Source organism: Mustela putorius, unplaced genomic scaffold, assembly GCF_011764305.1.
Source record: "Mustela putorius furo isolate JIRA1106 unplaced genomic scaffold, ASM1176430v1.1 tig00000765_pilon_pilon_pilon, whole genome shotgun sequence".
Classification (NCBI taxonomy): domain Eukaryota; kingdom Metazoa; phylum Chordata; class Mammalia; order Carnivora; family Mustelidae; genus Mustela; species Mustela putorius.
Window position 1 is genome coordinate 6009610 of NW_025421470.1, and position 14985 is coordinate 6024594.

A 14985-nucleotide genomic window follows, 5' to 3' on the forward strand; every position below is an offset into this window, starting at 1 on the left:
ATTCTTTAAGAAATATATATTTCAGAGCTGTATATATTTAATATACTTATTAAACAAGTATTTATTGATAGTACGTATCGTTACAAATGGTTTTTGAGTTTTATTAAACTTGGTTTTTTGTAGTAAAACGTAATGCATCTTATTTGGGGGTGGGTGTTTGGATGCACCAAACAACAGCATCTAGTCATAATATTTAATCTGTTATACGGTTTGGTTATATGCTTTCAGTAAACTGCCCCCTGTAACATTGTATCTTTTTTACATTGACTTTATCACTGAAGATTGCTGAAAAGTGGGGAAAGGTGGCTAATTTTAAGATCAAGAAATAATTTTTATCTGTATCATTGTATTTTATAAATTAAAAATGTTAATCTTGGCAAATTGGTGTCTCAGACTTGGTCTTCTCTTACAGGTGACAGGTTCCGCTCCATCATTGATGATGCTTGGTGGTTCGGGACAGTGCTAAGTCAAGAGCCGTATCAGCCACAGTACCCTGATAGTCATTTCCAGTGCTACATCGTTAGGTCTGTATGCAGTGGAAAATTAATCCTCCACTGGTGGGTGGTTTTATGAAGAACTATTAGGTTCAGGTTAAAGACGATTTAGTCTTTAACTAAAGACACGATTTAGTCTTTCATTGAGTCTGTCTCCCCTGTGCGGTATCTCTAGGATGCCCTTGCTGCTTCCTGTTCACCAGTACCCCCTGGAGGCGGGCTCTGCTTTCTACCCTTGGGACCATTTCTATAGCCGCCTGGTGTTTTCTCAGTGTAATACTGCAGGATTCTTGTTTAGGAGCACATATTACATCATTTCCCTTGTTTATGGAAGTCGGTGCTGCTTTTCCATTGACTGTGGAATAAAGTCCCATTCTGAAGTGTGCGTTCAAGGCTCCATGGTGTCTTTGAGTATTTTTTTTCCTTAGACCTACATTGTGGTACAAGCCACACAGGATTTCTGGCTTTGTCTTTGAACCCGGCGTACTTTTTTATACTTTCTCTTTTCATTATATATCTTCCTAAAAAAATTTTAACTATTAATATTTAAATTTGTATTGCTACAACGAGGTTTTCATATTTTCTTTCTCTTTACTTTTGTAGTGGCTACCTAGTTATTAGCCACAAGTCATTTTTATGACAGGCTAATGACTTTGTTTTTTTAACAGGTGGGACAACACTGAAATTGAAAAACTTAGCCCATGGGACATGGAACCAATTCCTGATAATGGTATATAATTTTTAAATGATGAAAATATTTTACCTATGTTTTCAGTTTGAGAAACGTTTTTAAATTATTATGGTAACTGTGAGGTTTACTAAAACTCAAGAGAATTAATGCATGTCTGGCTCATTCTTTTTTTTTTTTTTTTTTTTAAGACTTTATTTATTTATTTGACAGAGAGTAAAAGAGGGAACACAAGCAGGGGGAGTGGGAGAGGGAGAAGCAGGCTTCCCGTGGAGCAGGGAGCCCAGCAGGACTTGATCCCAGGACCCTGGGATCATGACTTGAACTGAAGGCAGACACTTAACGAGTGAGCCACCCAGGCACCCCGGCTCATTAATTCTTAGCATAGGCTTCCAGCTTGACGCTGAGTGCACCTTAGTAGCCTCATGATCATTTCTCATATAATCCTGGCTAGTTATTTTGCAGAATTTCCCTCAGTGTAGGCTTGATTCACATTTACTCATCATCCAGGGTTTGCATTTTTGGCACTAGTGTTAGAGAAGTGGTATGTGGTCCTCAGTGAGTCCTGGAGGCACATGGTATCCATTTGTTTTACTACTGAAGATGTTAACCTTCATCTTGTGATTAAGATGGTGTCTGCCAGGTTTCTCCACTATAAAGCAGCTATGTTTTCCTTTGTTGTGTCTTGTTTATTAGTTTTGACAACTTAAATGTAATATATATTTGGTTGATTATTTTTCTTTTTGTTCTTTCTAATGGGATTCATAGTTGATCCACCTGAAGAATTAGGAGCTAGTATTTCTGTCACTTCAGATGAGCTAGAGAAATTGCTCTACAAACCACAAGATGGTGAATGGGGTCAGAAATCAAGAGATGAAGAGTGTGAACGAATTATTAGTGGCATCGATCAACTTTTGAATCTTGGTAAGTGTTTTAGTGTGAAGTTTCATGTTCAAGTTTTCCTTTCTATAGAAGTATTTAAAAACAGTAACAAGCCGTGGTTGTGTTCTTCCCTACAATTTCTGTTTGCTACCTTTTGGTTGGGCCTGTGGTGTTAAACGTAGCTCTATTTTTAATCATTTGTAGAGAAGTAACCTCTTAAAAATAACGAATTTTTTGATGAAGGTTTCTTCTGTCTGCCTCCACAGACATAGCGGCAGCTTTTGCAGGGCCAGTCGATCTGTGTACATACCCCAAGTACTGTACTGTAGTAGCTTATCCAACCGATCTTTACACCATTCGGATGAGACTCGTTAATCGATTTTACAGGTCGGTAGAAACCTCCTTTAAAAATAATCTGAAAGGGTCTTTGGTCATCCTGACCAGAGTGAATGGTGGTGCAGTGGGAGCTGATCAGCATTACTTTCTGTTTCATTCTCTTCTTTCATTATGGTAATTTGTGGTCTTATGTGTAAGACATGTTTGATGTTCAGATGACAAATACCATGTTTCACTCCTCAATCTTCTGTAGTCTGTTTTTCTTATGAATTATGTTAAGTAGTTAGACATCCTTATTTGTTTTTATTTGCATGTTAACATTCCTGTTTAGCAGCTCAATTTATTTATTTAAGATTTCATTTTTTTAAAATTTAATTTATTTCAGTGTACCAGAATTCATTGTTTATGTACCACACCCGGTGCTCCATGCAATCCGTGCCCTCCTGAATACCCACCACCAGGCTCACCCAACCTCCCACCCCCCACCCCTCCAAAACCCTCAGATTGTTTTTCAGAGTCCACGGTCTCTCATGGTTCACCTCCCCCTCCCAATTTCCCTCAACTCCCTTCTCCTCTCCATCTCCCCATGTCCTCCGTGTTATTTCTTATCAGCAGCTCAATTTAAAGATAAAACTTAACTTGGTTAAAGATTGGCCTTTGAAAGATTAATTCCCCAGAGTCACCAGCTTTTTATATTTGGCTTCTAAAGCACTGATAATAAAATTTCGTGGTCTTGGTGATATATTTTTTTAAGTAATTTATGGTATTTTTTTAATAATTCATCTACTTCAAGAAATTACCAATACAAAAAACTGGCTTCTTAACATCATTTGTGAAGCCAAATGCCTTCCTACATTTTGCTTCATGGCATTAATGAGGGTCTATTGTGAGCAAAGTGCAGTGCTGAGCACTGTCATTGGAGGTGAAGTTTAATCTCCTTATTCCCATGCCTTAGGCCTTCAGTGATAGGGCTTCTACCTGCCGGTCCCACCCTAAGTCCCTCAACCCTTGGTCTCCCACATTCCTCTTCCTGGTCTTCAGGGTCACCTTGTGCTTTCTCCACTTCCTGTGCACTTATCTGTGCCCTTCTCCCCAGCCCTACTGGTGTCCCTGTCCTATCCTTCATGGCCTATCCCCTGCCCACAAAGCCTGCCCTGACACCACCCCACTGTATCCACAGCCGGACGTGAGCTCCAACACCAAATATGGCCAGCTCCTCTGCTGTGGCCCTTACTAATCTCTCCTTGGTATTTTTTTTTTAAGGTTTTATTTATTTATTTGACAGTTATCACAAGTAGGCAGAGAGAGAGGAGTAAGCAGGCTCCCTGCCAGGCAGAGAGCCTGATGCGGGGCTCAATTCCAGGAGCCCGGGATCACAACCCGAGCCGAAGGCAGAGGCTTTAACCCACTGAGCCACCCAGGTGCCCCTCTCCTTGGTGTTTTAGTGAATGTGCTTTTGTTCAGAAACTGCTTTGCGTGGTTACTCTCATAGGATTAATGGTATTTAACACGTTTTCTTTGAGTCTTAGTAGCTTCAGTTGTATATCTAGACAAGGTGAAAGGGAGGGTTGCTCTGGTTTTTTTTCTGGATGTGATTAAGTGAACTGTTAAGATTTTTGGTGTTTACATGTATTCTCTGCGGTTTAGCTTCCGGTATAATTGCTTGTGACTGTGATCAGGTTGATAGTGTTAGGAGGTTATTATTTGTTATAACTTTTGCATTTACATTTAATATATAAATATATGCTGGCTTAATTTTTTTTTCTTGGTTTCTGTCTTTTCATTTTCTATGTCCTAAATTGCTTACTTTTTGTTTTGAAGGAGGCTATCTGCATTAGTTTGGGAAGTCAGATACATAGAACACAATGCCAGGACATTTAATGAACCTGAGAGTGTAATTGCAAGATCAGCTAAGAAGATAACTGACCAACTTTTAAAATTTATAAAGTAAGTTACCTCCTATCAGAGATGTTGTGGGAAAATGTCATTTCATGTTGTACCTCTTGAAACCAGCCAGTTCATAATTTCTCCTCTCTGAATTATACCCTTTTAATGTGCTACATTCAGTGACACTTCTTTACATATATATTGTGAATGTAATTTCAGTAAAGGCATGAGAAATTGAACAAATTTTCTGCTTTTTAAAACTTTGAACTAATTTTCCAGAGAGTTGCCCTATAGATACCCTTCACCCGATGTCCCCTTAGGGTAACATTTTTTGTACCTGTGATGTCCTCATGAAACAATAAGAAATGGTCCTTGGTGTAATGACTGTAGTCCAGATTGCCTGTAAAATTCCTTAGTTCTTCCACCAGTAGCCTTGCTCTGTCTCAGGACCCAGTTCAGACCCCCGTGGCTTTCATGTGTCTGATGTCACTGTGTCCTTTCCCTCTGTTGCCTGGCCTTTCCCTTCTTTACTGACCTTATCATTTTTTCTCACCTCTTATTTTGTGGAGAGTATTGAGTTTGGGTTTGAGAGATGTGTTGTCATGATTAGATTGGTTTTGATCTCTGGGACTGTATCACATGAGCGTGTTTGTGTGTGGCTTTGCACATGCTTGCACTGAGAGATAAGTTTGGAAGAGTAGGAAGGAAACTGACTTGGAAAGTGAGATCTGAGTTTTAATCTGTTCGAGTGAACATTCTTTGTCACTTTGGACAAATTACTCAGCCTGTTTCCTTCAAAATTAATGAGTTTTGCTCTATGATCTTAATGCCTTTTTCTGCCATAGCCGTATGAATTGTCGGAAAGAATTATGTATTGGAGAACACGGTTGATAAACTGTGCCATCATTTGCGCCATTAGGCTACAGCCTGGGAAATTACTGGTTCTCCTCTAGCTCACTTGGCTGGGTTACTCTACCTCTTGCCCAGACAACTTGGACTTACCAACACTTCTCCAGAATTTTCATTTCTTTCTGCTTCGGAAAATCATACACCATTTTCATCTTCCTTGTGCCTGGACGTTCCTACTTTCGCATTCTTTCTTCTGTGTGTGAAAATATAATTTGCTTTGATTTCTACTTTCCCCCCTTTTATCTCAATCAACCATGTTCTTGTTACTTGTATGAGTATTACTAGTGATGATGTGTAGGAAAACTCATCTGGATGTTCATCCAGTTGAGCTCATGTATGTATTATTTCTGGATTACCAGCTTAATTTTTATACATACCTAGCTGGTGGGGGGGAAGCTTGCTTTTAATATTCTAAGATGGTATGTTTTTCCCGCAGAGGATAGATTAAAAAACCCTGATATTCCTCTGCTTGAAATTAGGCATGCATACTTGGGGGACTATTTATATCTTAACCTACAGTTTGAATTTTTGACAACAGCGATAACTGTATCTACATACTCTTAAAAACGTGAAAAATTGTTTTTTAGGAATCAAGACTGTACAAATATCTCAGAACTTTCTAACACTTCTGAAAATGATGAGCAAAATGCTGAGGATTTGGTATGAAGTTTGTCAATTTTATAATGATTTTTGTTAATTTCAAATGGTAACTTAAAAATATTGAGTGAAGTAGAAAATATCAATTCTCATTATAGTCTAGTGAACTATTAAAACTATTTTGGTAAAAGTATATTTCTTAACTATCTAGATGGTTCAGTGAGGTAATTGTTAGTTTTAACCAGTAATTGATACCAAATAAGCAAAGTATATCTATATGAATAACATAGCTGTGGAGTATGTTCTCTACTTTTGCTGAAACCAATATCTGAGAGTTGGATTTAATTCTAAGTAAAAATTCATGAACTTTCTTATGTGCACAGTACCCACAGGTTCTTCACTCAAGATGGTATTGAAGTTTAAGGCACATGTCAGTGGTATTGAATATTTTAGTCTATACAGAATCAAACAGGAAGTTGCAGAAATTGTAGGAAGGATATTCTTTTAAAACACCACCCATGTCAGTGGAATGTAAAATTCTACATAAGTCCTTATTGTGATTCACTGATTTTCATGCTGATTTATCTTGGAATAAAAATGGGGATACAGATACTGATTTAGAGAATAAGAAAATGTGTAGAGTAGGAAATTCAGGAAATGTAGGAGATGGTTTCGAGGGTCTTATGGATCGAGGTAAAACCAATTTAAAGTTGCTTATGCAAGTTCTATTTAGGTCATGCACAAAGCAACTTTTTATAGCTCTTGGAATTATTGCATGTTCTTAAGGGATGTAAGGGATTATTAAGAATGGTCGGTTGGAGTCTGGGTGCCACAAAGGTCATCTGATAAGGTCTGCCTTTTTAGATTTTTGTAAACAAGGCAAACATAATGTCTTTGATATGCTTTTAGATTATTATATTTCAAGTGAGAATATTAACACTTAAGCTGCTCTGATTTTTATTCCTAGGATGATAGTGATCTTCCTAAAACATCTTCTGGAAGGAGAGTAAGTTAATCTTCCTGATTGACCTTTGTTTACTTATTCTGTGTTTTAAAATCAATCTAAGGGGGTGTTTGGGTGGCATGGTTGGTTAAGCATCTGACTCTTGATTTAGGACCAGGTCATGATCTCAGGGTCATGAGATTGAGCCCTGAGTGGGGCTCTGTGCTGAGCCGTGGTGCCTGCTTTTAAGATCCTTTCTCTATTGCCCCATCCTACCCTGACTCTGTGAGCATGTACGTGCTCTCTCTCTCAGAAAAATGCTTAACATTTTAAGTGTTACCCAGATGCTTGCTGCTTAAATCTCAGTTTTTTATTATAGTAATTTACCTAATATGCTTGGCCCAAATAACATTGAGAAAGTTAAACTTGAATTATTGTCATTTTCATATAATTTCATTTTTAAACAGACTCCTCTAAGTGTTCAGTATCTCTGTAGTATTTGCTTGCTATGACTGCTGTAGCAGATTACAAATCTAGTGGCTTAAACAATTAAAAACAAAATAGTGTTGGGGTGCCTGAGTGGTTCAGTTAAGCATCTGCCTTTGGCTCAGTTCATGATCCTGGTACCCTGGCATTGAGCCCCACATTGGGCTCCCTGCTCAGTGGGGAGCCTGTTTCTCTCTCTCTCCCTCTGCCTGCCATTCCTCCCGTTTGTGCTCTCGCTCTCCGTTAAATAAATAAAATTTAAAAAAAAAAAAAAAGGGAAGAAAAATGGTCTTGTACTTATGTAGATCAGCAGTTGGACATGGGTCTCAGTGAGCTAAAACCAGCGTGTCATTCCTGTGTTCCTTTCTGGAAGCTCTAGGGTTAGGATTCCTTTCCTTGCATTTTTCCACCTTCTAGAGCTTCTTGTCACCTCTTTTATCTTTATGCCAGCAGCTTGAAGTCTCTGGCTTCTGACTCTTCTGCCCCCCCTCCCCTTTTTAAAGGGGGGGGGGAATTATTTATTTATTTTAGAGCCCGAGTGGGAGGGGCCAGAGAGGGAGAATCCCAAATGGACTCCGTTCTGTGTGCAGAGTCCAGCGCAGGGCTCAGTCTCACGACCCTGAGATCCTGACCTGAGCCGAAACTAAGAGTCAGATGCTTAACTGACTGAACCACCCAGGCACCCCTTTTTTGCCTCACTCTTAAAAGGACCTTTGTGATTACATTGGGTCCATCCTGATAATCCAGGGCAGTCTTCCCATGTCAAGATCCATGCCGTTAGTCAAGTCTGCCATGTAAAGTGACAGTCGTGAGTTCTTGGATTAGGGTATGGGCATCTTTGGGGCCATTATTTAGCCTACCAGTTTATCCCAGGTGATGCTTCATATTCTGTGAAAATATTCTCTATACTTGGAAGATAGGTGGTGGGATGAACAATATTTTCAGAGTGATGGATGCTCTTGGTTTTTACAGAAAAGTGGGTTTCTTCCAAGTAGGTAGAAAATAAGAGTAGCCACAATATGGGGCACCTGGGTGGCAGCTCAGGTCATGATCATAGGGTCCTGGGATCGAGCCCTGCATCAGGCTCTGTGCTCGGCAGGGAGCCTGCATTCCCTCCTCTCTCTCTCTGCCTGCTTTTCTGCCTACCTGTGATCTCTCTGTCAGACAAATAAATAAAATCTTCAAAAAAAGAATAGAAAAGAAAAAAGAGTAACCACATTGTTACAGTACAGAGACAGTTCACTTGCATTTTTATCACCATACTATGTCAAACTACACTGTTACATTTCTAAAACTGAAAAAATTTCTAATACTATGTGTTTTTAGGTCCATGATTGGAAAAAAAGGAGCATCAAAGCGACCAACTATGTTGAAAGTAACTGGAAGAAACAGTGTAAGGAACTAGTGAACTTAATTTTTCAGTGTGAAGATTCTGAACCATTTAGACAACCTGTTGATTTGGTTGAATATCCAGTAAGTTGTCAATGTTGAATGTTTGGGCCTTTTCTTGTTTTGTATAGAGATTGGGGTGAAGGTATTTAAAGTAAACTTTAATGAGTACGATGTCTTAGCTTCGTGTTAACTTTGTCTCTTACCATTGAATGGAAGAGTTGTATTACATAGTTATTCTTGACTCTATAGACACCCTTGTAACTTGGGCTGAGACCTAGCTAATCACTGCTACATCATAATGGGAAGATCCTACATGGGGCCAGCCCCGGGAAAACTAACTTGGATAAAAGCATCTGTATTCATTTCTCCAATACGGGAGTGGGAAATGACCTTTTAAAAAAATAGACAAATTTACTGTAGGAAGGTTGACAATTACATGAGAGTGTAAAGAAGGAAAAAAAAAAATCATTCCACATCCTACCAAGTATATCATTTTGGTATATTTTTTATTTTGTCTATCTGGTCTCTTTAAAGTTAAGGATGATTCTTAAGGTGTCCTTCTGACCTTTTGAATATTTTAGAGATCTGTTGCACTTGGATTTCTAAAAGTAGCTATCAAATCTTTGAACTAATTATTGTTTTTAAAACCTAGGACTACCGAGATATTATAGATACTCCAATGGATTTTGGAACAGTAAGGGAAACTTTAGAAGCAGGAAATTATGACAGCCCTTTGGAATTTTGCAAAGACATCCGGTTGATATTTAGCAATGCAAAAGCGTATACACCAAACAAAAGATCAAAGGTAATTTTAAAAGTGGTCGTCAGAGAAAAAAATGCATAATCTATGTTGATGGTTATTTTCTACTTGCTGGTCAGTCAGTGTTGGAATGTTGCAGATACGTGGGAAGAGAGACAACCGCTGGTAAGAATAGTGCCCTGCTGCAGCCTGAATGTCTGTGTTGGTACCTTCAGCAATTCGTGTTTACTTTACCTGAAGTCATATAAACAAATAGGAATTGGGGGGAGTGAGGCTGCCAGTGAAATTGATATATAGAACGAGAAAATCCGGTGTTTCATACATGTAGGAATCTTGAAAAGTGGATTAGAAATTTACTGAGAGAGGCTGGGAGCATATTGCAAGTGAGTGAAGAACGGTTGGAAGTAGGGGTGGGACTCCTGACGCCACACCGGTATTTTGGATGCAGAGAGGAGGCACATGAGCTCTCTTACTCTTTATTTATTTATTAGAGTACTAATAGAGAGGACATCCCTGAAGTATTATAAAAATGTTACACGTTGGATACATTGGATACACATTGGATAACTTTTCAAAATTTGTTGAAGCATAATAAATGTACAAAAGGGAGGGTACATATACTCAGCGAATTTTCACAAATAGCACAAACCCTTGTAGCCAGTGTATATTGGGTAATTAAAAAAAGACAATGATTTGAGAAGATCTTAAACTAAAGCACTTGCTTATTAATGTTGTAGCACCTTATCTCTGATCAGCGATTATCACTGCTAATTAACTGTTTTGCCTTAAATTCACTTTCTCTTCATTATTTATCAGACTCTCCTGTTTAATTCTTAATTTGAGAACTCTTTCCTTGCATTCAGTGTGCAAATTTAACATTGATTTAACATCAATTTTTAAACATCACTTTAATGTCAAGTCTGACTTTTTCCCAAGCTTGTGTTACTGTCCGTATTCATCATTAGTGAGACACTTTCTTTCCAGAGAGAGAACAAATCTCATTCATGCTTCTTTCCCCCTTTAATTAAAAAATATATATTTGAAGATACATCATACATCTCACCCATTTAAAGTGTACAATTTATTGGATTTTTGTGTATTATCAGAGTTTCAAAGTTGTGGTTATACATATAAACTAACTTTATTGTCTTAACCACCTTTTTTTAAAAAATTTTTTTATTTTTTATAAACATGTATTTTTATCCCCAGGGTGTCTTAACCACTTTTAAGGGTATTGGCATTATATTCAGTGTTGCTTAACCATCACTACTATTTCCAAAACTCTTTGGTCAATGCAAACAGAAGCCCTAATTGCCAAGCAGTACTCCGCAAACTCTGTGCTCTCTCCCTCTCTCAGCCCTTGGTAGTAATGTCTCCTGTCCTTTGTCACTATGCATCTGCCTATTCTAGATGTTTCATGTATGTGGAGTCACACAGCATTTGTCTTTTGTGTCGGGTTTCTTTCATTCAGCAGGACATCTGAGAGGTTCATCTGTGTTGTATCCCGTATGAGAACTTTATTCCTTTTTATGCCTGAATAAATACTAAAAACTCTATCATATGGCTATATCACATTTTGTTTGTCTGTTCATTTCCTGTTGGACAGTTGAATAGTTTCTGTTTTTTGGCTATTAGGAGGAATGTTGCCATGAATATGGAGCATGTCATCTGCAAAGAGCGATAGTTTCAGTTCTAGCTTTACCATCCGGATGATCTTTATTTCTCTTTTTACCTAATTAGCCTGGCTAGAATTTAAAGTGCAGTGGTAAAAGCCCGCAGTATTTTCTCATTGCTCATTTTGGGGAATGATTTTCCGTCTTTCACCATTGTGTATGATTGTAACTGTGTTTTTTTTTATTTTTTAAATTTTTAAAATTTACTCATTTGTCAGAGAGAGAGAGATCACAAGCAGGCGGGGCGGGGAGAGCAGGCTCTTTGAGTAGAGAGCCTGATGCGGGGCCCGATCCCAGGACCCTGAGACCATGACCCGAGCCGAAGGCAGAGGCTCAATCCACTGAGCCACCCAGGCACCTCTGTGGTTTTTTTCATGTATGAAAAATTTTGGAGAGCTATTAATATCTATTTTTGATAAATGTTTGTGTTCAATGCAAATGTATTACAGGTTTGTGTAAAATCTAATGAGAAGACAGGTAATAGGAAAGTAATGGTTTTTAAGACAATCAGGTTTTGAACTTAAATACGATTAAAAAAACATCACCTGTTGAAACTGGTGACTTGCACTAGAATTCAGATGCGAAGGAAAAGAATAAATTCAAGTTACACAAAATACTGGAAATAATAGTCAAACATGAAGTGGGATTTTGAATTTCACATACATTGTGTATATGCATGTGTGTGCATATATTTTCAAATATATTTTAAATATATATATTTAAATACAAATATATTTTAAATATACATTTAAAGTCATATATGTTCATGTTTGTTTAAAAGTGTATAGGAAATTGATGTATCCCACACACTTTTTTTTTTTTTTTAAATATTCTATAATGGTAGCCTCTCCACCTTTTCTGCCAAGTGCATCCGAGTTACTGATACACAGCTTTTGAACATTAGACTTTTTCGCTTATTTTCCAAGAATGATTGTGAATGAGTTGAGAATACTTCCTGTAAACACATAGTTATACCAGTTATTTATAGTAGCACTTAACATCACACTGCAGAATTCTGTGAAAGATTTGATACTATTTAAATGTAAAAATTGTTAGAACACAGTCTTTCACGTTAAAGTTTTAGGGTGTGTTTTCTTCTCCCGGGGCATGATAGCCTTCCGTCTGTAATTTAGGTGGCATCAAAGGCAGTCACTTTGCAAGTTGGAGATGAGGGTGAAAGTGCCTTTGTTTTCTCATCCCAAGGAGACAGTGCTCTTTTGCTGTCTAAATAGCAATCCTAGAACCCACCAGCTTCACATCTAACTTTGGGAGAGGGGGCCTTTTTTTTTTTGGATTTGTACATGTAAATGGGAAAACGGGAAGAGCCAAATGAGAACCACAGACATGTAGACATCAGTCCTAGATTACAGAGAATTGCTTGATTTAAAATGACTTTCTTTTTGTCTGAGAGGTGTATGTTTGATGGTGCCTGTTTGTTGTTGTGTCTCTGAAGGAAGGGGGGGATTGGGTAAAGGAACATACGTTTTCTAGAATAGTGATAGAAGAGACTGCACGTAGCCAATGTGTTACACATTTTTTTTTGTGAAAGTATTTTGAAAGGTATGTTGTAGTTCTAGTTTTGCTTTCATATCCTTGCAGATTTACAGTATGACCTTGAGATTGTCTGCCTTATTTGAAGAAAAAATGAAGAAAATCTCCTCTGATTTTAAAATTGGTCAAAAGTTCAATGAAAAACTTCGAAGAAGCCAGAGGTTCAAGAGACGGCAAAATTGTAACCGTGTCAATCAGGCTAACAAAAGTATCAGGTGAATTGGTTATTGGAGGCTTTGTGTGCAATTAGACAAATTTGAGGTGGTGATGCTTCTTTAATTTTATTATGCTAAAATGGTTAGGAGTATAGTATATTCAGAAAGATTTGTTTTTTTATGACTTGAAAGCACTGCATAAATACAGCTACTATAGAATTCGTAAGTAGGTTAATTTTAAAGCATTTAATGAACACTGCAGATTTAAAAAATCTTAGGATTGAAGTTTTATTTATTACATAAGAACCCTTTTCTTTTAATGCAGAGTTAAGTGATTACTTTGTGTGATCCTTGAGCATTTGATTGAGTAAGGGAAAAGAAATATCATTGAAACTTTATGCACCCTATTTTTTTCTGAGGAATAGTTGTAAAGAAATACAAAATTTATATTTTATTATATTTATTTTATTGTTATTTTAAAATTTATTTTATCTATTTTTATTTTTTTTATTTTTTATTTTTATAAATTATTTTCTATCAGGAATTCGATACTATGTTCTGTCTTCTTTGACTGTTTAGCTTACATTAATATTTTCAGAATCTTTGAGAGTGTTGCAGTGTGAAAACGGAGTAATTCCGTGTTTAGTGTGTATCCGGGCATCTTTGGAATCCGCACTGATGCACGGCTGGGGTCTTCCTGCGAGTTCAGGGCTGGCACTCTGCATCTCCGTTCGGAACTGCCTCCTTCAGATTCATACCGTTCTCTTAAGAAGTGTGTTCTAGTTTAGCTCCCTCCCTCCCTTTTTTGTGTTGTTATTGTCAGTTTACATCCTTACATGCTATGGCTTAGCTAGTTTTCTTTAAAATTGCTTAAGAAAAGAAAAGAAATCATTGATACTGTTAATTATATTTACCTATGTGATTACCTTTCCCAGTAGTTTTTATTTTTTGTGTGGAGTGAGTACCCTCTGGTGTCCTTTCTTTGCAGCCCGATGTCCTTTAGTGTGTCTTTCTAAGGTGGGTGTGCTAGCAGTTCATTCTGACCGGTTTTTGTTTGACACTAGTTTGGCTGGATGTAGAATTCCTAGTTGTCGGTGCTTGTTCCCCGCCACCCCCGCATTTGGAGTATCGCCTTCCACTGCCTGCTGACCTCTGTCTGTTTCCCATGAGAGGTCCGCTCTAATCCCGCTACTGACGGTCCCTCCCTGGTACACACGGAAGGGTTTTTCTCTTGCTGCTTTCAAAATTCTGTCTTCGTTTTGCACCCGACTATCGTTGTTTGTAGGCATTTTTCCAGCTTTCTAGAGGAATGTTTTTCATCAAATCTGGGTGGTTTCTGGCCATTACTCAAATATCTCCTGCCTTTCCCCTCTCATCTGGGGACTCCTACTGTACATATGCGGATATGGTGGATGGTGTCCCACAGGCCTCTGAGGTTCTCTCCATTTTCCCTTCTCTTCCTGTTCTTCAGATGGGATAGCACGCACCTACCAAGGTCTCCGATTCCTGTACCAGCTCACAGACACAGCTGAGCCTGTCTTCTGAATATCTGTTTTAGTTTATTGTGCTTTTCAACTCCAGAATGTTTGTTTTTTTGTAATTTCTATGTCTTCATCGATATTCTTGTCATCTTGCTTTTATTCTGTAAACATTATTTCATTTAAATACCTTTAGTTCAACCTCTGGGTCCTTTCAGAGACTGTTTCTGTTGCCTGCTTTTTTACCTCTGTGTGGGCGAACTTCCTTGACTCTTGATAGGCCTTGTACTGTTTTGTTGGACACAGTACATACTTAATAAAATAATGTTGCCATTCTGGAAATACCATCTCTTTGGGTTTTCTTGTTGCTGTTTGTTCATGTATTATAGAAACTCTGGATTCTGATCCTTCTCCCTCACTGATGGTGCTTGTTGCTGGTTTTATTTAGTGAGTTGCCTAAACCAGTTCTGTAGTCTGTCTTTTCTGGTGTTAAGCCACTGAAATCCGCTTATTATTATTTTTAAAATTTTTATTTATTTATTTGCCAGAGAGAATGAGAGCGAGTGAGCACAAGCAGGGGAAATGGCAGGCAAAGGGAGAAGCAGGCCCCCTGCTGAGCAAGGAGCCGGATGCAGGACTCCATCCCAGGAACCTAGGATCATGAGCTGACCCCAAGGCAGATGCTTAACTCACTGAGCCACCCAGGCACCCCTGAAATCTGCTTTTTAAAAATTAAAAAAGAAATTGGATGGGG

General features: G+C 38.1%; 1 protein-coding gene across 3 annotated transcripts in view; it reads left to right on the forward strand.

Moving 5' to 3' along the window:
• The window catches only part of BRWD1 (bromodomain and WD repeat domain containing 1), a 105206-nt gene that overhangs the window by 76979 nt on the left and 13242 nt on the right, over positions 1 to 14985 (forward strand). For all 3 annotated transcript variants that reach the window (XM_045084495.1, XM_045084493.1, XM_045084494.1), the window contains exons 28-37: positions 413 to 524; positions 1163 to 1224; positions 1951 to 2106; positions 2331 to 2451; positions 4222 to 4347; positions 5784 to 5856; positions 6761 to 6799; positions 8549 to 8695; positions 9267 to 9419; positions 12647 to 12813. In XM_045084495.1, the coding sequence (XP_044940430.1) occupies positions 413 to 524; positions 1163 to 1224; positions 1951 to 2106; positions 2331 to 2451; positions 4222 to 4347; positions 5784 to 5856; positions 6761 to 6799; positions 8549 to 8695; positions 9267 to 9419; positions 12647 to 12813 (1156 nt within the window). The remainder of the gene's footprint in view (positions 1 to 412; positions 525 to 1162; positions 1225 to 1950; positions 2107 to 2330; positions 2452 to 4221; positions 4348 to 5783; positions 5857 to 6760; positions 6800 to 8548; positions 8696 to 9266; positions 9420 to 12646; positions 12814 to 14985) is intronic.